At 44.7% G+C, this 23,394-nt stretch overlaps 2 protein-coding genes across 5 annotated transcripts in view; both read right to left on the bottom strand.

Moving 5' to 3' along the window:
- LOC310792550 (protein arginine N-methyltransferase 8-B) overlaps positions 1 to 23,394 on the bottom strand; it is a gene marked incomplete at its 5' end in the record, with an annotated part of 44,907 nt that overhangs the window by 5,366 nt on the left and 16,147 nt on the right. For all 4 annotated transcript variants that reach the window (XM_083654243.1, XM_083654244.1, XM_083654245.1 and 1 more), the window contains 5 exons: positions 1,860 to 2,010; positions 4,406 to 4,521; positions 6,163 to 6,250; positions 7,874 to 8,016; positions 9,622 to 9,685. In XM_083654243.1, coding sequence (XP_083510369.1) covers positions 1,860 to 2,010; positions 4,406 to 4,521; positions 6,163 to 6,250; positions 7,874 to 8,016; positions 9,622 to 9,685 — 562 coding nt within the window. The remainder of the gene's footprint in view (positions 1 to 1,859; positions 2,011 to 4,405; positions 4,522 to 6,162; positions 6,251 to 7,873; positions 8,017 to 9,621; positions 9,686 to 23,394) is intronic.
- Positions 21,026 to 22,892, bottom strand: LOC310792551 (lysozyme g-like). Its single transcript, XM_083654247.1, has 5 exons — positions 22,865 to 22,892; positions 22,635 to 22,718; positions 21,899 to 22,101; positions 21,619 to 21,763; positions 21,026 to 21,358 (listed from the first exon to the last, which is right to left on the bottom strand). Exons 1-5 carry the CDS (start codon positions 22,866 to 22,868, stop codon positions 21,225 to 21,227), a joined length of 570 nt encoding a protein of 189 aa, XP_083510373.1. The 5' UTR covers positions 22,869 to 22,892; the 3' UTR covers positions 21,026 to 21,224.

Genomic DNA, 23,394 nt, shown 5'->3' with positions numbered 1-23,394 from the left:
TCAATGGCACACCTTGGCCCTTATACGCAAGCTAAGATCTGTATCATAAAGTTTATGATGAGCAGTCTTCATGTTCGTCATTGGCAGTTCAGCCTGACGGACAAATTCAGATCAATACAAGGGAGTTGGGCAGGGGGGGATATGGTGAGGTTAAGAAAGGATTTTCAAACTTTTAGAGCTGGAAACGTCACATGACCCTGATGATGCTGCATGTAGCTAAGGGCTAAGGCTAATAAGGGTGCCCTCTCCCAACTCCGCTCCATCTGGAGTCCATACAGCCTGCTGTACAACAGTAATGTTGTCAAGTCTGTTCTGCTGTATGGTTCAGAGAGCTGGTCAAAACAGACATGAGAAGGATGGAAGTTTTCCACAATGGATGCCTCAGATTAATATGCCATATCTTTTGGACAAATAAAATATCCAACCACCAAATATACAAGAACACAGGTAGCCGGAACATCACCAAAGAAATCACACAGACGTCTGAGATGGCTGGGCCATGTGCTAAGAATGGAGCAGAATCGGACCCCGAGGGTTGCCTTAAGATGGACACCACCAGGCAAGAGAAAAGCTGGAAGGCCCAAAACCACCTGGCACAGAACTGAAACAGAGGAGCTGAACAAAATGAGCCTGTCATGGGGAGAGGTGCAACATGTTGCCAAGGACAAAATACGATGGAAAGAGCTCATTGCCGCCTTATATGGGGTGAAGAGGAGTGAGTAAGTAAGTAAGTAAAGGTTACCTTGGCTCTTTATAGGTGATGGATTTCATATATTACCTTATATGCAACATGTTATCCTGTAATTTGCTGTCTTTGTTCAAGGATGTCTTTCAATTTATCAAATTGCCACTAGAGGGCAATCACACACAGATCTTGACACAACACCCATCCCTGGTGGATAAATTCACTCCAGCAGCTGTTTGGATCATGTGATACAGCCTGATCTAAGTGGCTCTAATTTGCAGGGATAGTGGTGTTTACTGTTGTGCTTTAGGCCTTTTAAGCCTCATCAAAGACTTCATTAGCAAACGGTCTTTTGCCTATGAATGAATCCCTTTCAGCGCCATGGGGGAGGATGGCAAGGACCTCCCGATGACCTAAAGAGCTAGCTGGACTCCTCGGCTCTGCTAGCAAGGCCAATTAATTACAAGGATGAAACTCCACCAGGGTCTTCCAGGCTGGGATGAACTGAGGGCTACAGATATAGGCCTATGTATAAGCAGGTATATTTGGCATGACAAAGTACCTTAAATAGCTGAATACTGCAAATGAGTTGCAGGGCTAATTCTAACTCAAACTACAACAAATCCGTAAGGAGACCATCCTGCAACTGGAGGGTCCCGATTCCATGCCACTGCCCCCCTGCTCGTGTCCTTGAACAAGACACTTACTGAATCCCTACCAACAGCAGCTGCAGGGGGGCGCTGTTGAGCTGAACCTGTGCTCTGCCCTGCCTGTGGAGCATGCCAAAACAGTATTCCCCATACAGGGATGGATAAAGTATCAGATTATCAATGTTATAATGATATTTAAAGGGCCACTTTGATGATTTTCAACCAGCTTTGTATCTTTACAAAATTGGTAGTATATGCAAATGAACAAAGTTTAACTTCCCTCCATCTTGCAACATCATAATGATGTCATTTGGTCCAGGAAGTTCTCGGTCCAGGCAAGATGGGAGGGAAGTTAAACATTGTTAATTTGCATATACTACTGATTTTGTAATGATACAAAGCGGGGCCTTTAATCATGAATGCATAAAGATAAGCCTGTAGCCTATGGGAAACACACATTCACATCACACTGTCTCTTTTCCTGTATGAAAAGGTCAAGGTTAGACAAAGGGGAGACATCTCACCGGTGGAGAAGCCCGTCTTCTTGTGACACTTGGTGAACTCGATGTTGAAGTAGGTGACGAGTGCGTGAATGTAGTCGTTCCTCTGGATCTGCAGGCAGAACGCCGAGGTGAACGAGAGGTCTTCGGTCTTCACTGTGTAAATGTCCACCTCCTGCAGGTGAGTAGAAATGTGCTGATCTCAAACCCTTGGACGACGCACTCTTACTGCTATTAACACTTGAAGGTAAAAGATAATTCAATTGGTAATCCGCGAGTCCCCTGCACCGTCTTTTGATAAGCGCTCATTGTTGTGGTGTTTCTGCACTGCACTTCCCAGAGATGTTTTCCTTGGATTTTCTATTCATGAAGTTTTAGTTGCTGTAGGTGGCGCTCTTTTTTCCCTAGTTCAGCCATGTGTCTATCACTGCTCATGCTAACTAACCCAGTTCTCCTTCTATTTATTCCATTATTATTCTGCTAGTGGAAATGTAAAACGCATCAGTTCAGTGTTCAGAAGAGAATGTAAGAACTGGGTATAGCAGAGAAGAAGAACCTTGAGAAGTACATGAACAGCTGCCCGCCACCTGCAAAAAGATGTAGGATCACTTCTAAACCCTATGGACTGTACCAAGATCCTTCTATACATTCGGGACCCAGGAAGTCATCTGGGAGCTCTAACTATTGTCAGGCTCCAGGTGCTAGTGTTGCAGGGTAATGACGTCGCCTGTCTTTACATGTCCCCTGGGTCCAGTCAGTTTAACAGAGTATCTGATACCTCGTCATCAGCCTGCTAGACTGGCGGGGACAGTCGTTCCAGAGCTCGTTCACTGAACGCACAACGAACAGCACTGCAGCAACCCGGAAATCACTTTAGCTTTCATTACCGAGCAATCGAGGGGAGTCCGGCTCATCTGATACCTACTCTGCAGGGAAAGCATGGGGGTGTGGATGTGATAATGTTGTTTATGCACTGTCTGTGCCAATAGCTATTCACTGCTGTGTGTGTGTGTGTGTGTGTGTGTGTGTGTGTGTGTGTGTGTGTGTGTGTGTGTGTGTGTGTGTGTGTGTGTGTGTGTGTGTGTGTGTGTGTGTGTGTGTGTGTGTGTGTGTGTGTGTGTGTGTGTGTGTGTGAGTGTGTGTGTGTGTGTGGGGGGGGGGTGACTGGCTTCCCTGCCAGATGCCAGATTTGCTGCAGAAATGTGCCTTATGTTTGTCGGCGATAAAAAAAACAATGCAATAGTCAACTCAGTCTCCCCCTGCTGTCCAAACAAACAAGCCCTCCCATTAAAAAAAGCTTTTGCCAGATCTGGTCATGCAGTAAAAAGGTATAACTTGACTTAAAACTGAACTTAAAACTTATAAACTTCTCAAAGTTTAAGACTGCAATATAATTGCATCCCAGTGCTTTCTCTCAATTACTCTCATGGTGAAATACACATTTTAGTAACACTAAAATGATGCTAAATTTATAACTTTCTCTGGGATATTTGTTTAATGATCTTCATTAAACTGTGTTTACAAGGTTTTGAGCAACAGTTCAATAACACATTGGTTCTATGTATCTTACTTCTAGAATATACAACTTGAATAAGGACATTCAATAACTGTACCCCCAACTGTAATAATGCTTGACAGTGGAATATCATTTCCTAAGACATCCTTTATTCATAAGATCAGGCAGCATCAGCAGCGGTGTCGTCAAAATCTATATCAAAAGCCAGCGCTCATGAATACTCTCTTTGCTCGTTTGCTTTGATATCCAACAGCATCCGAAATTTGGAGCCCGTGACCAGCAGCCGCATTTGAAAGAGACAACACTGAAGTCAGGTCTGAGTGCATAGCAAATAGTCATTACTGCTGAGGTGGGATAGGGCAGAACGGTCCAATCAATACCGGCGATAAGAAGGTCACTGTGACAAGGTGCCCAATCAGAAAGTCTAGACGGGCGGCCATTGACATGCATGGCACAGTCCTGTGAGGGGCACAGACAGGACAGCGGCCACATTGCACACATCACACCAGTCACAGCATACCATACAGACCGCCACTGTATCATTACAGGTGGTAGATTAATGCCAGCATCTGTGCATTGATGGTGACCACCATCACCATCACCATCCACTATCGCATTCTCTAGTCTAGGGGATCAACAACTGCTAGTGTATCTACAATCACCAGTTCACCAATGACTTATTCTCATACGGTCAACTCACGCACCGTTTTGAATTTTCCATAAGAGCTGACGAGGAGTAAATTGGCAGTAGAAACTGGTGCCAACTGTTTACTGTGTTATTTATGGATCATCATTTGATTGGCAATACCTCTGTAAGTACTGATGTTCTGATAGCTTGCTGTTTTCCTTTTCATTTGCATTGTGAAAGAACATTGTGTGCACACTATGGAGAGTAATGCAAGCCTCTTCCTTATTGCATTAACTCTACAGTTGTCAGGCTTTGTGCTAAACCAGTAGCACCCCTGAATAATCAATCAATATCAATCAATCAATCAATCAATCAATCAATCAATCAATCAAGAATCAATTAATCAAGAATCAATATGTTACTAACCTTAACCAGACAGGAGTTGGTCACCACCTGTTTGGGGTCCACGATGTCCACCAGTGGTTCCCTCATGGCCACATTACGGATACAGGTCATGTCAAAGCCGTACACGTTCTCCCACCCTGGTGAATACAGCATCAACATGCTCATTAGGAACCGTGCTTTCAGATCACCTATTGGAAATTCTGAAAATATGTTTATGTTCAGCTTCTGAAGTGGTAGAGACAAGACAACAATTGACAAAATAGGAATGGAGCAAATAAATATAGAATATTTCAACCCAACACGACAGTAGAATAAATAACTGCTGGTTTACGAGCTATAAAATAAAATCACTACTGTGTGTGACTGCAGATTTTCCCAGACTGCTTGCCATTTTGAGAAGAAGGTATCCCAAAGACCAAATCACATTATATTTGATTTTATATTTGATTTGTGAACACAGCGGGCCTACTTGAGCAGAGAGCCCCCTTGGCTTCTATTCTCCTCGCTCCTTAAACCGTAATGCATTATTCATTCATCTCCTCAGTGTGTGAGCAAACATCTTTATCGTGGCCCATAAGGAATAACTTGAGTGTATCGGGCGGGCGGTGATAATTAACAGGTCACATGACACACATACTCTCTCCCCCCCCCCCGGGACTTTGGAAATTACTCTATTTGCATTTCCCGGTGCCCACTTAACTGGCCAGAGAAGCACTAATGACCGCAGGATGCTCTTAGAATACCAGAGTGTTTGAGAAGCTTCACTTCCAACTCAGTGCCAAGGTCATTTTAGGACTTGTGCCTGGAGGGAAAGACGTTTGTGGTCAATTTGTTGCACAGGCTCCAGCCTCGGCCACATGTCAAATCTCCACTTACAGCATCATGGCAGGGAAGAGATGCGAGTGTTGCATTGCAACGCTTGGCAGCAACGCAGCCAGTCAATGTGGAACGACTTCCTCAGGAGATGCTGCATTGTGTGGTTGTGTAATTCCCAGATGCATGGCACGGGGGTGGGAGAGTGGGAGGTCTATGGGCTATTGTTCTGCTTGTGTATCTGTTGGTATCTAGGGTCTGCACTCTCTGTATTGTGGCTGTGCTCTGACCCTTTGTGTCCAGCAGTGAGGAATGGAAAACTCGCCCACAGTCGAGTGTACAGAGGAGTGAGACTGAGATGGAGAGGCTTGTTGACTTAGAATATCGATCATCGTCTCCAGTGCCCCGCCTGAGGCCAAGTTCAAAAGCGTGTGTGCTGTGTGTGTGTGTGTGTGTGTGTGTGTGTGTGTGTGTGCTGTGTGTGTGTGTGTGTGTGTGTGTGTGTGTGTGTGTGTGTGTGTGTGTGTGTGCGTGCGTGCGTGCGTGTTTGCGTCTATGTGTGTGTGTGTGTGTGTGTGTGTGTGTGTGTGTGTGTGTGTGTGTGTGTGTGTGTGTGTGCGTGCGTGTGCGTGCGTGCGTGTGCATGTGTGTGTGTGAGCGAGAGAGAAAGAGAGAGAGTGAGTGTAAGTTTGTGCGAGTGCAATGCGGGGGTGCTGATGCTGCTCTACATCCATGGTTCATTAATAGAGCAGAGAGATCATCCAGGTTATAGCCACGCCCCAGGGGACAGCGAGCCAAGTACACCAAGCACAGTAGGAGACACAGCAATGTTTGAGAATCTAGAGTTCAGAGAGTACTCTCCCCCCCTCCACACACACACACACACACACACACACACACACACACACACACACACACACACACACACACACACACACACACACACACACACACACACAACTTACAGTGTATTTTGAAGTCTTTGTACTGCCTGTCCTCTATGGCCACCACATACAGAGCAGCACGGTCGGGGAACATCAATCCACCTGGTTTCTGTTTGACAGTTGAAGCAGCCGGGGGATAACAGTAATGAATCCTGAACATACTGTAAAACGTCTAGGGGAATAACACAGTAATGAATCCTGAACACACTGTAAAACATCTATATTGCAGCATACATGACATTTCATTCCTCAACTGTTTCAACTCTTGGGCATCTGGGTAGTGCAGCAGTAGATTATCTGCCTACCAACACGGGGGTCGCAGGTTCAAGCCCCTGTGTTACCTCCGGCTTGGTCGGGCGTCCATACAGGCACAATTGGCCGCGTCTATGGGTGATAAGCCGGATTAAGGGTGTGTGTCCTGGTCACTGCACTAGTGTCTCCTCTGATCGGTCAGGACGTCTGTTCAGGGGGCGGAGGGGAACTGGGGGGAATAGCGTGATCCTCCCACGGGCTACGTCCTGCTGGTGAAACTCCTCCTCGCTGTCAGGTGAAAAGAAGCGGATGCACAGGAAGGATGAAACATGTGCATGTACAACTCTCCTAGATCGGCAGACTGGGTAGAGAAATGATCGGGACAGCTGGGGGAATTGGCAGTTCATTGAGGTTTTATTGTTACCCCTAGTAACAGATTATAATGGTGTTACAGCTGTTAATGTAGTAACATTTTGCAGTTATAATCAGTGTTGGCAGTTATAATCAGTGTTGGGCAAGTTACTTTCAAAATGTAATATTCTACACTACATATTACTAGTTACTTTCATTTGAAAGTAATACGTTAATTTACAATATTACTGTCTGTGTAGAGTAACTCATTACTTATTACACTACTTTTACATTACTTTCACCAAAATAACAGCAGTAGCAGAATTACATCGCTGCCCCGGAACCATCCCGAAAAATATTTTCAACTGTCAGTGTAAACCGTCCAAAATTCTAAATGTTATCCTTTTCCTCATCTATAGTGGTTATTTGCCTTAGCTTACAAATAGTAATACTGTCTTGTCTACCTTGGCTTTGCTAATTGTTTTTTTATGTGGTTTCTCTGTACATCCTGTTCGCTCTATCATTCTTTAATTACCCCCTTTTCTTTTTCTTAATTGATTGATTGATTGATTGATTTTGCTTGACTCAATACTATCTCAATGTTATGTTTTCTTTTGCCATCCTGTAAAGAACTCTGAGCTATTGTCGTTGCATGAAAGGTATAAATAATAATAATAATAATAATAATAATAATAATAATAATAATAATAATAATAATAATAATAATAATAATAATAATAATAATAGTAATAGTAATACTCATCATCATCATCATCATCATTATAATAAATATGTTACAGTAAAGGAAACAAGTTATTATTAGCGAGAGGAGACTACTAAATTAACAGGATCATTACACAATATGCTGCAAACTGTTATTAGGTTAATGTTTTGTTTTTGTTAATGAGAAGTCATTACATTCACAGTTGTAACATAATTGCGGCTTAGGTTAATTACATAAAATACGGTGCTCAACCAAGTGATCCACGGGTGTCTCTGAGGTGTGTTATAAAGGCGCGCGCACGCACGCACACACACACACACACACACACACACACACACACACACACACACACACACACACAGACACACACACACACACACACACACACACACACACAGAGCATACCAGCCACTTGTCTCTGGCAAAGATGACAGTGTTGAGCATGGATTCGTAGAAGAGGCAGTAGCCCATCCACTCAGAGATGATGATGTCCACCTTCTCAACGGGAAGCTCCACCTCCTCCACCTTGCCTCTAAAGATGGTGATCACTGCAACACACAACACAGCTTGTACAGTAGATCACTCATGATGTAAAACATACTTGTGCCTCACAAAACTGTAAAATTGCAAATAATAATTTCTTAAATACATGTTAATGCATATATGTGGGACATGTAACATGTTCTTGGAAAAGCTATTGCTGTATCAGCTGTGATAAGCATGATGTAACCTAGAAGATAAACAATCATTGACATTATGCACAACTAATACGCCAAGTGGCAAGACATGATCTGGGAGAATCCACAATCAAGTCTTCTGAGACACAAGAACAGAGCAACACACCAGAACAAAGTGCTCTGACTGACAGAAAAACACAGTTGAAAGGTTTGAATAACGCTCATCTACACATTCACAGAATCATGGAAATGTGTTACATAACTGTACTCAGGAATGGAATTGGTGGAAATTGCTATAATTTGCAACACACATTGTATAAATGGAACGCGTGGACAACGGACATTTGGGGCTTTGTGAATGGTGGGCTTCAGTTCCACGTGCCATTCTGTGTGTCAAGTCAACATCCACTCATACAATATGATATATCTGCTTCACTTATGGAGATCAGCCCAGCTGGAAGAACGTGTCTTTTCCCTGCCTGAGATTAGCTGACATCAGCCTCATTTGTTCCACCTCTGCAAGAAGTTATTGAACGGTTTCCCTGGTAACACAAGTCCTTGTCAGCATGACGTGAACCCTGTTACTGCAACCGGTGATTGCTTCATGCTACCCTTGATCTGCCAAAACTCAGCGAGAAGGACAAGAGAACATAGAGGCGTTAACTCTCCGTTCAACTAGGGCTGGGTATTGGCAAGGACCTCACGTTACGATATGTATCAGGATACATAGGTCACGATACGATTGTATCACGATACATTACGATACAATATACAGGTATATTGCGATATATTGCAATACTCTACATAATTTACTGACAATTAAATTAGCTGTGTACCATTTTGTGTGTGATGTACAATATTATGTACATCACTTTATATTGATAACTTAGTGGACAAATTGAGTCAGTGTTGAGTGTGTTACTGAACACACTGAAATAAAATGTATTTTTTATTGTGTCACTGAACACACGGCTGTGCAAACAATCTATATGGCGATGTATCACGATATCTTTCTGAAATATCGATACAGTATTGCGGAAGAAAAATCGCGATATATTGCCGTATCGATTTTATTGCAGAGCCCTACGTTCAAGTACTTCTACGTACTTGATATGCATAGGTTCATATCACTCAATGGTTCATATGTATTTTGCTGACAGCATGGATTATGGAGCTATTATTTGGTGGCAGTAAACTTTGAAAGTTGCAGAGCTTCTACCACAAAATGTTGCAAATGGGTTTGTAAGAATGAATACAAATGAGTCTGTCCAGAGCAGCATGAGGTGAACAAGGTCATCATGAATCAACTATCTTCACATAGACAACCATTCAAAATGTATCTCTCTCTCTCTCTCTCTCTCTCTCCCCCTCTCCCGCTCTCCCCCTCTCTCTCTCTCTCTGCCCCCCCCCCTCTCCCTCTCTCTCTCTCTCTCTCTCTCTGTCTCTCTCTGAGGATGAAGTGGGGTAGCATCTTACCACTGTCCAGGTGGTTGGACTTGATGATCCTCTCTGAGTACTCTGATATACTGGAGCATTCAATCTGGGGGAGGAAACATAGAAAGAATACATGGAAACAGAAACATGAAATCACTAATGCAATAATATACAATGTATACAAGTAAAGTCATAGCCTTACATTCCCTATATTCCCGTTGTACCTATGATGTTCTGGATGATGTTGATTTATTAATCCATCCACCCACCCATCCATCCATCCATCATCCACCCACCAACACATCCAAGTGTTATTTGGAAGTGTTTCAGAGTTAAATGAACACTGACTTTTGAAACATGAAGTCTTATTATGGAGCTGACGCTTGTGTCCAAAAAACTTTGATCCTCTGGATTATCAGTCTTGATATCCAGTCAGCCTTCCCCCTCCTGTCTGAAAGGAGTTCTCACTGGACAGTGTAGCAGCTCCAACTACTGAGGATTGTGTCCAGTAAAACTTTTTTGCTTCTTCTACTCAACTCAAGTCCACTCCACACTAAGCACGGTGCGAAGGACAAGAGGCTCCCTCAAGACAGAGATGTATGTAAAGGAAGCTGCAGTGTCCTGGAACCACAGGAGGTGCAGAGTGATGGATGAGACCTCAGAGGTCTTCATCCCCACGGGGCAAAAGAAGCAGGCAAAAAGTGTGTTAGGATAAAATTCCCATCTGATTGTATCTTTAAAAACAACAACTGATTGTCATTCTTGTCCTCCTTTCTCTTGGATGCTCTGGAACAGAAGGAGTCTTCAACTTTTCAGAAAATAAACAAAATGAAACTAGACTGCCATAATGTGTCTGGTATAAAAAAGAAATATCACCAAATATTGCAGCGAGGTTTTAGATGTGAGAAAAAGCCTGGCTGTGGGAGCAGCTTTGAGCCAGCATTGACTTCCCACACAGCATCACGGCTTACAGCACTCTCAAACACTGTGTGATAATAAGATGACATGAACATAGACTGTAGAAATGATGCCTGCAGATGTGTAGACAGCTGTACTTCTGTAAGCTGCATCTGGATAGATACAAGATGCAAAAACACATTTAACAATGCTACGGCTCATTTTGACTGCAACTCAACTCTACTCTCTACTCTACTCTACTCTATTCGCTTTTGGTAGTACCGCTTGGTGTTCCACACAAAAAAGGAGAGAGACAAAAAGTTCCCGCCCCCACAATTGGTTGTCATAGTAACGCGGTGGCGACACCACTTAGGATGCAAGTCGTACCTACAAACTTAATCAGAGAGAAATCAATAATGTCTCGATTATTATGAAATTACACAAAATCCTTCACTCTTCAGTTATAAAATGCTATATTAGCTCCGTTATGCCACGCCTGAGACACATTTTGAACCAACCGACACTCAGTTTGCCAAATACTCCGCTCAACAGATGTGCACCGCTGGCACTGTTTTCAAACTGGACTTCAGTTATTACTTCTGATATTATTTGACCTCAGACACACGGATAGCCGCCGAGGGGGAAGAGCTGTCCGGGCGGGCGGCGAGAGAGAGCCTGAAGAGTGGGGCTCGGTCAGACAGGCACCACCTCACCGGCCCGTCTCCCCACTCGAGTGGGGCACCACAGCCGGCTTGGCAAGGCAGGGTGAGTACAGTTCCCAGAGCCCCTGGCCAATGCGATACGGTTAGGCTATTTATTTATTTTCTTTCTTTTTGTAAAGACCTTAAAGGAACACTCCGCCAATTTTCAACCAGCTTTGTATCATTATAACATCAGTAGTATATCAGAAAACTGTAAACGGTTTTGAAGTCTGTCATTTAATTTGACAGTTATTGAGTGTTAAAGTGTGGACCAGTGACATCACTGGTCCACACTAAAATTAAATAAATAATTAAATTAATAACTCATTAACTCAAATCAACTCTCAAACTGTAAACGGTTTTGAAGTCATTCATCTAGTTTGACAGTTATTGAGAGTTGATTTGAGTTAATGAGTTATTCATTTGAGTTAGTGTGGACCAGTGATGTCACTGGTCCACACTTTTAACACTCAATAACTGTCAAATTAAATGACAGACTTCAAAACCGTTTACAGTTTTCTGATATACTACTGATGTTCTAATGATACAAAGCTGGTTGAAAATGGGCGGAGTGTTCCTTTAAGTCACAGCAAAAAGAAGAGGTTGAAGGCAGCAAGACAAAAAAAAAGGAGGGTAAGCTAACCTGGTAGCTAATGTTAGCATAAGTGTACACTTGACGATTATCTGTGACCAATCCCTAGACTGCAGTGTTTTCACCTCACCGACACCTTTTTTTGGTATCACCTCAGCTCACTTGGAACCTCGACAAAAAGTATCGCCTCAGCGCAGTATCGACCCAATGGAAAACCAAAAAACGCAGCCGGCACCTGCAGTCAAAATGCGACTCTAGAGTGATTCTGTTTTCTTTCTTTCTTTCTTTCTTTCTTTCTTTCTTTCTTTCTTTCTTTCTTTCTTTCTTTCTTTCTTTCTTTCTTTCTTTCACTGTTTTTTGCCACTCTCCGTCATCACTATCAGTAACTCTGCATGGAATCACTGAAGGATCATACACTGTGAAATGGCACATAATCTCATCTTGTTTTTCCGCTTCATTAAATTCAACACGTCCTTCTGAATATGAGCAAATGTCCCGCGGTTTCTTCCTCGTTCGATCTGCCTGGCTTTTCGACTCCCCCCTCATCTCTCGGTCGCCCTCTGTCTCTTTCTCTTTCCTCTGTGAGCCTGTAGCTCCTTTGCTTTATGTATTCTGTCCCTCCTGTCGTGCCTTCCAACTTAACGCAGAGCCTGGGGAGGACAGACAGTACAGTCACACTGCTGTGTGGCTGATGTATTGAGCTGCCAGCAATAATAGAGTTGTAATAAAGGTCCATTCATCAACATCAACTCCGGGTGTCACTTCTAGTGAGCAGCAGTAGGACAATAAGGAAAATCAAAGGCAGCAGGGGACGTCTGTCGATCGATACTGAGCTCTAAAAGCATCAAGGATCCTCAGCCTATAGATTTTCACCTCAGTGTGCACGCTGTGCCGTGCTCACCTCAGTGTGCACTCTGTGCCCCGCTCACTGCAGGGAATGTGTGTGAACTTATTCACGTTGCAAGATATTCCATCTGGGCCCAATCAAGCAGACGGCTCTGTAACGACCTGTTGCTGCTCCGGGTCAGAAAGGGCGAAGGCCCCGGCTGGGAATAAAGAGCAGACGTAGAGGTAGAAGGGCCCAGCTGTGCCTCCAACCACATCTATGTGGCGGCTTTGATTTGAGGGGCAGGAAGTGATTAGGCACGCTCTATAAGACTGTGACATGGACTAATAGAGAGCCGCAGGAATGAGTCCGGAAATCATCGATGCTAGCACTCCTGGTTCTTCGCTGTTTTCGCCTATGGGAGTTTTGAATGGGTTTTTGGCGCGATGCTTCTAATAATCTCTCTGGGCAACGCTGGCTTAATCAAACGCGAACCAGTGTTTAGTAATATCATCTTCACACACGAGGACCACTTTTATGAGTTTTGAAGCTTTTACGTGCCGTTAAACGGGCGGCTAGCTAGCAAACGGCTAAATGAGACTACACTGTTGAGTCGATGGGGATATATACGTCAATAACGTCACCACTTCAAAGGACGAACACGGAAATTCTCTTTCCCTCACCTGGTTCAGCCCCGTTCAGCCCGGGGTAATCAGTGCACACATCCAACAACAGTCCAGGTTGAGCGCTGACGTGACGTGGAAGCCTATGCGACAGTGTGTAGTTCTGGATGAGCTTAGCTCGAGCTTTTTACTTCTAGGGCTCGCATTTACGCTACAAAACTCATGAAAGTGGTCCTCATGTGTGAAGATTATCCGACTGAACTCTGGTTCGCGTTTGATTAAGCCAGCGTTGCCCAGAGAGATTATTAGAAGCATCGCGGCAAAAACCCATTCAAAAATCCCATAGACAGAAACAGTGAAGAACCAGGAAGTCCGGGACTTCCGCGTTCTGACTACAAAAATACGTCATCCCTGCGGCTCTCTATTAAGGGATTGCTTAACATTGCTGCTCTTTTTTGCTCCTTTCTACAACTCAGTAGCATGGACATACTCAGAGCAAGTTAGAGAGAGAGTGGCGTCAGCGAGGGACCAAAATGCGTGACTCATTAGCCAATGAACAGCCAGGAAGGGGACTCGCGCTACTTTTGAATGCTAAAATATAGCTGATAATGTACAATTTGATAAAAAAAATAAAAAATCAAAGTACAACACAAACTGTCCATTTTGCTGCAACTCGACAGTGCTGCTTTCCTGGAACTCTTGAGAGTAAAAAACTGGTCCATTGGAGTGAATGGAGTTGTCGCGACTCTTCTATATACCAGGCTCTGGGCATACTGAAGTGCTTCTCTGGCCTCAGCTTCGCTTTTATTTTGAAACGAAAGGCAGGTCAGGCAGGAAGTCATGTGACGCCGTGTCCGCGGTAACTTGATTCCGAGAGAGCAGCAGCATGGTGGTGAGTGATGACTGTCTGTCTGCCTGGCGAGATAATTGAAGGTGAGCGAGCTGCGAGACAGTGAGCGAGTGAACGACAGACAGTGAGTGACACTGACAGATTTTTTAGCAACAACCAAGAAAGTAAGTGTCTAGTCTGTCTCTTAAGTAATGTTACCTGTGTGACACGTTGGGATGCTACTGGCTAATCATGCATGATGCCAATTGCCAAGCTCCCGAAGTCAGGTATGCAGGTGGCTATATGCATGGTTTCAGTTTCATGACCCAATAAGTAACAAAAAGAGGTGGTGTAAAGTTAAAAACAACATAATATATTTTATTTTATTTTTCAATCGTTCCTATCAGGAATAAATAAATGGCCCTCTGTATGTTTTTTTTTATTATCGATGATGACTTTGTGTGTTGTGTACGGCTTGGGTTGTGTACCTGTGTTTGTAGGTGTCATTTTGATATGAATTTGGCTAAAACAGTTTGTGTTTGTTAGTTACAATTATGTTGACAGGAGAGCTGAGCAGGTGGTGACATGAAAGAGAATATACTGAATGACATCACAACAGTATAATCCTAATGTTGATTTAAAATGATATATTACTCTAAATATGGCTAAAAAAGGGGGGGGGAAAAACCTCACATTTTCAAACAAGGAATCCGCCACCCCTTGCTGGACCTCCCCTATTTCGGAACCCTGGTTACAGCCCTGTCCATCAGTGGCACGCTTCAGTGGGAGCGCCGGCCCAGGCGAGCTCCTCTACATACCATACCATACTGGGTGTGTTTGTATAGCGTCTGCCTGCAGCAGCAGCTCTCACCGGTGTCAGGGAGAGTCTCTGTCAGTAGTTAAATAGGATACGTACCCCCGCATTCTTTGATAAAAACATCAAATCCAGGTGGGCGTGTCTAGGATACCTCGTCATCAAAGGGGCGTGGCTTCTAACTTTGTAGAAAATGCCAAAATCAGATGGGTGTATTTGGTAGCCTGGGTAAACCCATCCCCCACGTGACCTGCTCTCAGACCTGTTCTCAGTCACTATGACTAGTGACTGGGAACTGAGAGAGCAGGTCACGTGGTGGCTGGGTTTACCTAGGCTATGTATTTGGGGCACTTCCTCATTTGTCTGTGTTTATCCCTTTTGTACAAAATGGCTAAATGGCTAAATTCAACTGCGTGTGTAGTGCACTTCCGCTTTTAATCATATCAGTTTAACCTGTATGTAGGCTTTTGTAATGTTTTTCACGATTTAATTTTCAGCGTAGCAAGAGACCTCATCAGCCCATGACGCAATACGCTTCCTGTATCACGCATCTAACAGCAGTCACGATTGAGACTAGGGGCCCACAAATTGTTTAAATGATGAAATGCAAACTGTTTTGTGTTTAGGGGACACTGTAACAAACTGCTATGCTTGTATCAGCCAGGCCCAGCTTGTGTGGTGTTGAAATGTCTGTCGCGATTTAATTTTCAGCGTAGCAACAGGCCTCATCAGGCCATGAGGCAATACGCCTCCTGCAGCACGCATCTAACAGTCACGAATGAGACTGGGGTCCAGATAGAGCTCGGCAGTGTATTCCAGGCTCTTCCGTATGTGAATGACGTGTTACACATCATTCTGGATGCGGAGGGGAACAGATGTTTTGCTCGAGGCAACTTTGAGGGCGGCTGTTAGGATGTTTATTATTTATTTATTTCTTGCAGGTAGCACAGGTGTTTCTTGCAGGTAACACAGGTGTTTCTTGCAGGTAACACAGGTGTTTCTTGCAGGTAACACAGGTGTTTCTTGCAGGTACCACAGGTGTTTCTTGCAGGTACCACAGGGGTCCGCTCTCCTCCAGTTCTCTTTCCACCTCTCTCTCTCTGGCTGCTGCTGCTTAATAAGACAAGCCGGAGGGAAAACAAACTGCCTGACCCTGTGACCCCTGTGTGCCTGACCCTGTGACCCCTGTGTGTCTGACTCTATGACCCCTGTGTGTCTGACTCTATGACCCCTGTGTGCCTGACTCTATGACCCCTGTGTGTCTGACTCTATGACCCCTGTGTGTCTGACTCTGTGACCCCTGTGTGTCTGACCCTGTGACCCCTGTGTGCCTGACTCTATGACCCCTGTGTGTCTGACTCTGTGACCCCTGTGTGTCTGACTCTGTGACCCCTGTGTGTCTGACCCTATGACCCCTGTGTGTCTGACTCTATGACCCCTGTGTGTCTGACTCTATGACCCCTGTGTGTCTGACTCTATGACCCCTGTGTGTCTGACTCTATGACCCCTGTGTGTCTGACTCTGTGACCCCTGTGTGTCTGACCCTGTGACCCCTGTGTGCCTGACTCTATGACCCCTGTGTGTCTGACTCTGTGACCCCTGTGTGTCTGACTCTGTGACCCCTGTGTGTCTGACCCTATGACCCCTGTGTGTCTGACTCTATGACCCCTGTGTGTCTGACTCTATGACCCCTGTGTGTCTGACTCTATGACCCCTGTGTGTCTGACTCTATGACCCCTGTGTGTCTGACTCTGTGACCCCTGTGTGTCTGACTCTATGACCCCTGTGTGTCTGACTCTGTGACCCCTGTGTGTCTGACCCTATGACCCCTGTGTGTCTGACTCTGTGACCCCTGTGTGTCTGACTCTGTGACCCCTGTGTGTCTGACCCTGTGACCCCTGTGTGTCTGACTCTGTGACCCCTGTGTGTCTGACTCTGTGACCCCTGTGTGTCTGACCCTGTGACCCCTGTGTGTCTGACTCTATGACCCCTGTGTGTCTGACCCTATGACCCCTGTGTGTCTGACTCTGTGACCCCTGTGTGTCTGACTCTATGACCCCTGTGTGTCTGACCCTATGACCCCTGTGTGTCTGACCCTGTGACCCCTGTGTGTCTGACCCTGTGACCCCTGTGTGTCTGACTCTGTGACCCCTGTGTGTCTGACTCTGTGACCCCTGTGTGTCTGACCCTGTGACCCCTGTGTGTCTGACTCTATGACCCCTGTGTGCCTGACTCTATGACCCCTGTGTGTCTGACTCTATGACCCCTGTGTGTCTGACTCTATGACCCCTGTGTGCCTGACTCTATGACCCCTGTGTGTCTGACCCTATGACCCCTGTGTGTCTGACCCTGTGACCCCTGTGTGCCTGACTCTATGACCCCTGTGTGTCTGACTCTATGACCCCTGTGTGTCTGACCCTGTGACCCCTGTGTGTCTGACTCTATGACCCCTGTGTGTCTGACTCTATGACCCCTGTGTGTCTGACTCTATGACCCCTGTGTGTCTGACTCTATGACCCCTGTGTGTCTGACCCTGTGACCCCTGTGTGTCTGACTCTATGACCCCTGTGTGTCTGACTCTATGACCCCTGTGTGTCTGACTCTATGACCCCTGTGTGTCTGACTCTGTGACCCCTGTGTGCCTGACCCTATGACCCCTGTGTGTCTGACCCTGTGACCCCTGTGTGTCTGACCCTATGACCCCTGTGTGTCTGACTCTGTGACCCCTGTGTGCCTGACTCTGTGACCCCTGTGTGTCTGACCCTGTGACCCCTGTGTGTCTGACCCTGTGACCCCTGTGTGTCTGACCCTGTGACCCCTGTGTGTCTGACTCTATGACCCCTGTGTGTCTGACTCTATGACCCCTGTGTGTCTGACTCTATGATGACCCCTGTGTGTCTGACTCTATGACCCCTGTGTGCCTGACTCTATGACCCCTGTGTGCCTGACCCTATGACCCCTGTGTGTCTGACTCTATGACCCCTGTGTGTCTGACTCTATGACCCCTGTGTGTCTGACTCTATGACCCCTGTGTGCCTGACTCTATGACCCCTGTGTGTCTGACCCTATGACCCCTGTGTGTCTGACCCTGTGACCCCTGTGTGCCTGACTCTATGACCCCTGTGTGTCTGACTCTATGACCCCTGTGTGTCTGACCCTGTGACCCCTGTGTGTCTGACTCTATGACCCCTGTGTGTCTGACTCTGTGACCCCTGTGTGTCTGACTCTATGACCCCTGTGTGCCTGACTCTGTGACCCCTGTGTGTCTGACCCTATGACCCTGTGTGCCAAATCAACCTATGTGAAAGTAGAGCAGGAAGGCGCACACACTCACACACACACACACACACACACACACACACACACACACACACACACACACACACACACACACACACACACATACACACACACACACACACACACACATACACACACACACACACACACACACTCACACACACACACACATACACACACACACACACACACACACACACACACACACACACACACACACATACACACACACACACACTCACACTCACACACACACACTCACACACACACACACACACACACACACACACACACACATACACACACACACACACACACACACACACACACACACACACACACACTTGCCACCAAGTGACAAGAGTGATGCCTCCTCCTTCTTCAAGTAACTTGCACACACACACACACAACTTATACCAGTGGTCGTATATATAATATAATAAACTTATACAGTGCTCGTATATATAATATAATAAACTTATACAGTGGTCGTATATATAATATAATAAACTTATACAGTGGTCGTATATATTTAAGCAATATAGCATGAGAGCCAGTGTGTTGTGCCAAATATATATATATGCCACAACACAGCTGCTCGAGTGCTATATTGCTTTTATAAAACGGTTTCCAAGTATGATAATATAAATATAATAATAATACTATAAGTCCGACTGGCATGGTATTCTGATAGAGTCAGTTGAAACACTACTGTAAGGCGGGACCTCTAGCAAGAAGATAGACGTGCGGGTGATTTGATTGGATCGTTCTGGAGACTGAAGTTGACATTGGCCAATCCTGGCGCTTGCTGAGAAGCTGAGAGCTTTCTGGAAAGCCCGACAGGCAGCTCGAGCGCAGCGCTGCATTCTCAGCGCTTGCTGAGAAGCTGAGTGCTTTCTGCAAAGCCCGACACCAACTAACGTTACGGGGTTAAATGCGGGGTTAAATGCGGGGTTAACAGCCTTTTTTTTTGCAAAGAAGACATTAGCCCGCATCTATTCTTGTACAAAACATAATTTTCTGCGAAGTATTAGTAAAGTTATAAGCGAAGATCGATTCACAAGGATCTGACAGCTGTCTCCGCTATTTGTTTTTTTTGAGGTAACCAAAGGCTTTTAGTAAGAGAGTTGCCATGGCAACCAATAACCCATGGCCATGGGTTATTGGAGTGGGTTATTGGATTTATACAATGGCTGTGAACCAATCAGATTGCTTGATTTGAGAGAGCCGTTTTATAAAATATAATAAACTTATACAGTGGTCGTATATATAATATAATAAACGTATACAGTGGTCGTATATATAATATAATAAACTTATACAGTGGTCGTATATATAATATAATAAACTTATACAGTGGTCGTATATATAATATAATAAACGTATACAGTGGTCATATATATAATATAATAAACGTATACAGTGGTCGTATATATAATATAATAAACTTATACAGTGGTCGTATAAGCAAAAGAGATTGAACTGGTTCTTTTTAGCGGTGCTCATAGTGGGATTGGCTGGATTTTTCATTTGAACACTCAAATGAGGTGAGTAATCTCAAATATGTGTAAATCTTTCTGCACAACAAGCTATAGAAGAGAGACTGATCGATCACGCATGGCCTGAAATATAATCAGTTTAAAAAACACTTCTCTCTCAAACCTTCTTTAGTAGCAGATGTGAAACTCCACATATTAAATCACTGATGTCAAACCCAAATAATGAGAGGAGAATTTAGTGCTAGGATTTTCTTAGTACTATTTTCCGGCTAAGTTTTTCCCCCCTTTATTTTTTTCATTGTATTTGTTCTTATCCTTTGCTATGGTGTGTGTATGCATACATTTTAGCTGTTGTGATCTATGTGCTTTACTCGGAATCAGAATTGTGTACTGAACTTGTATAATTTAGGTTTTTCAAGGTAGGGGTGGGATAGTCTCGGCTCCCAGACGTTTGGTGAGCTGCGCCACCAAACGTCTGGGAATTTCACTGTCAGAAACTGTCTGTCAGAGCCCGGCGAGAACGGCCGGCAGCAGACACGCCTACATTTATTATTAGAATTTTATTTGGTAGCGGCAATGCCATTTATCATAGTTCCAATATAGAGCAAGACACCGATGTGCTGCAAAGAGAGTTTATATCTGTTGTTTATTTTACAATAATCTTTCCTACCCGGAAGGGGTCCGCTTGCTACTGTGAGTCATCAGCAGGCTCTGTAACGTTAGCCTCGGGAGTCGGGCTTATCGCTGGGGGAAATACCTCTAGCCGCCGGGCCGGGTGAAACACGCCCTATTAACAGGTTATGTTTGTTTCTAAGTGATTAATATGTTTCTCCGCAAACGCGGCGATGTTTTGCGAGACACTGGTTCTGCATGAGCGTCACTGCCCCCAGAAAGCAGGCCCGCCCACAACACTCATGATTGGTTCTCCGATGCAAGGCTTCCAACAGCGCCACCTAACGTTATGCAAAGATTTAAATAGTAATATTCTCAGTCTTACAGGAGTGAAACGGATTAAGACTGAGGGCTGAGTCTAGGGGTGGGAGGGAATAGGTGGGAGGAGGGAAGGGCGTCTGTCAAAAAAATAAAAACTGAAGGAAAGAAATAATGTTGATTGCTCATGTTTGCCATGCATCTGTCCTTCAATAAAAATCATTGAAGCAACGATAAACCCAATAATGTTTTGAACTCACTGAAAACAAGTCAATGGGCCACTTTAATGTTTTGAACTCTGGTTCATATCTTAGTCCACAGATGTTCAAATAAATGAATCATAACAAATAAATCATCACAAATGTTTAATTTGGCACACAATCAACCAAATACAAGATACATGGACATTCAAATCATGATAAAGAATACGGACAATCAAAGTACAAATCCCATAATTCTATTGACTGTAAACCCATAAGGTGTGTGCTGATGATTAGTTGATCTAGTATCAGTACTCGATTCATTAAATGCACGATTTTCAATGAGTAATCGCGTTAAATAATCGTGAGCTTAATATCAGTCCAAAAAGCAATCGTGATTATGATTTTTCTTTGCCATAATCAATCAGCCCTACTCATAACCCTTGTTGTTTATAGTACTGAGCCCTGGCAGCCACATCATTGGCGTAGTCTCCTGATTCAGTGTTCTTGTCCATTGCCCCATAGGACTCCACGTTGCCTGCACCCCTGTTGTAGGCAGCAAACGCCCCTGAAGCAGGGAGAGAAGAATTTGTTCTATTATTTCAAACTATTTCATGTTCTTCAGCAGGTACATGGTTGCATACATTTGGGTATCATATACAATTTTTTTAACAGCCAAACCAAAACTTTTTGATATTTGTATACTGACTGAAACCACATTTTATTGTTGCAACCTTTTGACACTGTAAAATTAAACTTGGTGCCGACAGGTTTGATACGATCCCCATGAAGATCAGAACTCTTCAGACTGGTGAAGATCATCCATACCTTTCAGCTTCTGATCCTGGCTCCAGTTACCATGTCGTTGACCGATGTCGTCGTAGGAGCCTTTAAAAATGCGGATGCCTTGGCGGATGTGCTCCACGCTGGCCGGTCCGTTAGACTTGTCCACCTCGTGATAGCGCTTGTCAACCTGCGGAGGCCGGGAAGAGGAAGACAAGGTCAAGGGTTATCATGGGTGGTGGTGGCGGGGAGTGTGTGTGCCCCCCAGCCTATGGGCACAGACGGACATCAGCCCACCTGCATCAGCCCACCCGCATCAGCCCACCTGCATCAGCCCGTAGCCGTTTCCGTGGTCACCATAGCCGCCGCTGTACCCCGCCCCCCGGCCCCCGCGGGTCTCTCTGGAGATGATGCCGGCCACGACGGCGGGGTCCACCCCCTCGCTGCGGGCGGCGCTCCTGATGTTGTCCCTGTGCTGGTTTATGTAGTGCAGATCTCTTTTCGCCATTTCATGAGATGCCGCCTCTCCTGCGTTGCAAGGACAGAGTGAAGTTAAACATCTCTTTAGGTCAGAGTGAAGATAGCATCTCTTTAGGGAAGAGTCTCTTTGGTCGGTTCTTTCGGTTCTTTCTCAGTGCATGGCTGCTTTGATCTTAATGATCGTCCCACGGTTTGTGCAGTGCACCCATAAACCTAATAAACCTTTCAAGGATAGCACAGATTACTCAGGAGCAGACAAAAAAGTATCCAGTAAAAGAACCAAGATGTCCACAATAAACAAAACAACGACATACTTCAACATGTTAATTAAAGCACAAATCACATTCATTATATTGTAACAGCACAGGCTCGGGCTGGCAGTGAAACCAGGGCCTCTGGATCACAAGCCCAACACGTTAGACCAGTCGACCAAAGAGACAATCCCGTTGGCCGAGGCTCACCGTGCTGTCTTATGCATCCAGATCCAGGATCGCTACAATATCATAAAAAACTGCATCTTCCTGGAAGTGTCCCTGCTCATGTCACCCTGCTCATCATGATCGGTGTTATGAGAGACTCACCAGAGTATGTTAGTCCCTCAGCTCCTGCTGTTTTCATTAATGCACCAGTTGTTTTAACTCTACTGATATCTCCATACCTAGAGGCTGAAAAAACAGAATACAGACACAGCATTTATATGCAATCATGTAGGCTAAATTATTAGTTGCGGCCTGGCCCCTCCAGTAGAGAAGACAGAGTTTTAAAAACTATATTAAATGCAACAGTTTCACATAATCAGAACAAAGCTCACCCATCTTGTTTTTTCCCCCTGTCAGTGTTCCTCAAGCAAAAAGGCTTCAGCTGTGGTGGGTCTCTCCACCCATGCTGCTTATATTGCTTTAGTGTAGTGGGTGGGGTGGGGGCACCCACGTTCAGGGACAGCCAATCAAATCCGAGCTCAGGCTCCAATGCAGCACTTGGGTTTCCCAGAAATCAGGCTCCAGCAGGGAAATAACTCTGGCCAAGTGAGAGTGAGTGTTGGTGTTGGACTTTGATTTGGTGAAAGTGAAAGTAAAAAGCAAGTGGAAAAATGTACAGGTAAAGATAACCCTAAGTTTCAATTTGACACAGTAGCAAAACTCGTTATAGTGAGCTCTCCATTTAGCCTACTGCAAATTATTTTCTTAATTTCTTTCATCACAAAATTGACTGTATAGAGAGCCGTAGTCATGGTGTTTGACAGGGAAAAGAAATTAACATCACACCAGCTCATTTTATACAATTAGCTAGTTAAAGTGCTAATATACATTTTCAGTTAGCATACACTTTAAATAGATTTAA

This window comes from Poromitra crassiceps (assembly GCF_964638095.1).
Source record: "Poromitra crassiceps genome assembly, chromosome: 18".
Lineage (NCBI taxonomy): Eukaryota > Metazoa > Chordata > Actinopteri > Beryciformes > Melamphaidae > Poromitra > Poromitra crassiceps.
This window is presented reverse-complemented; position numbering and strand designations above follow the sequence as displayed.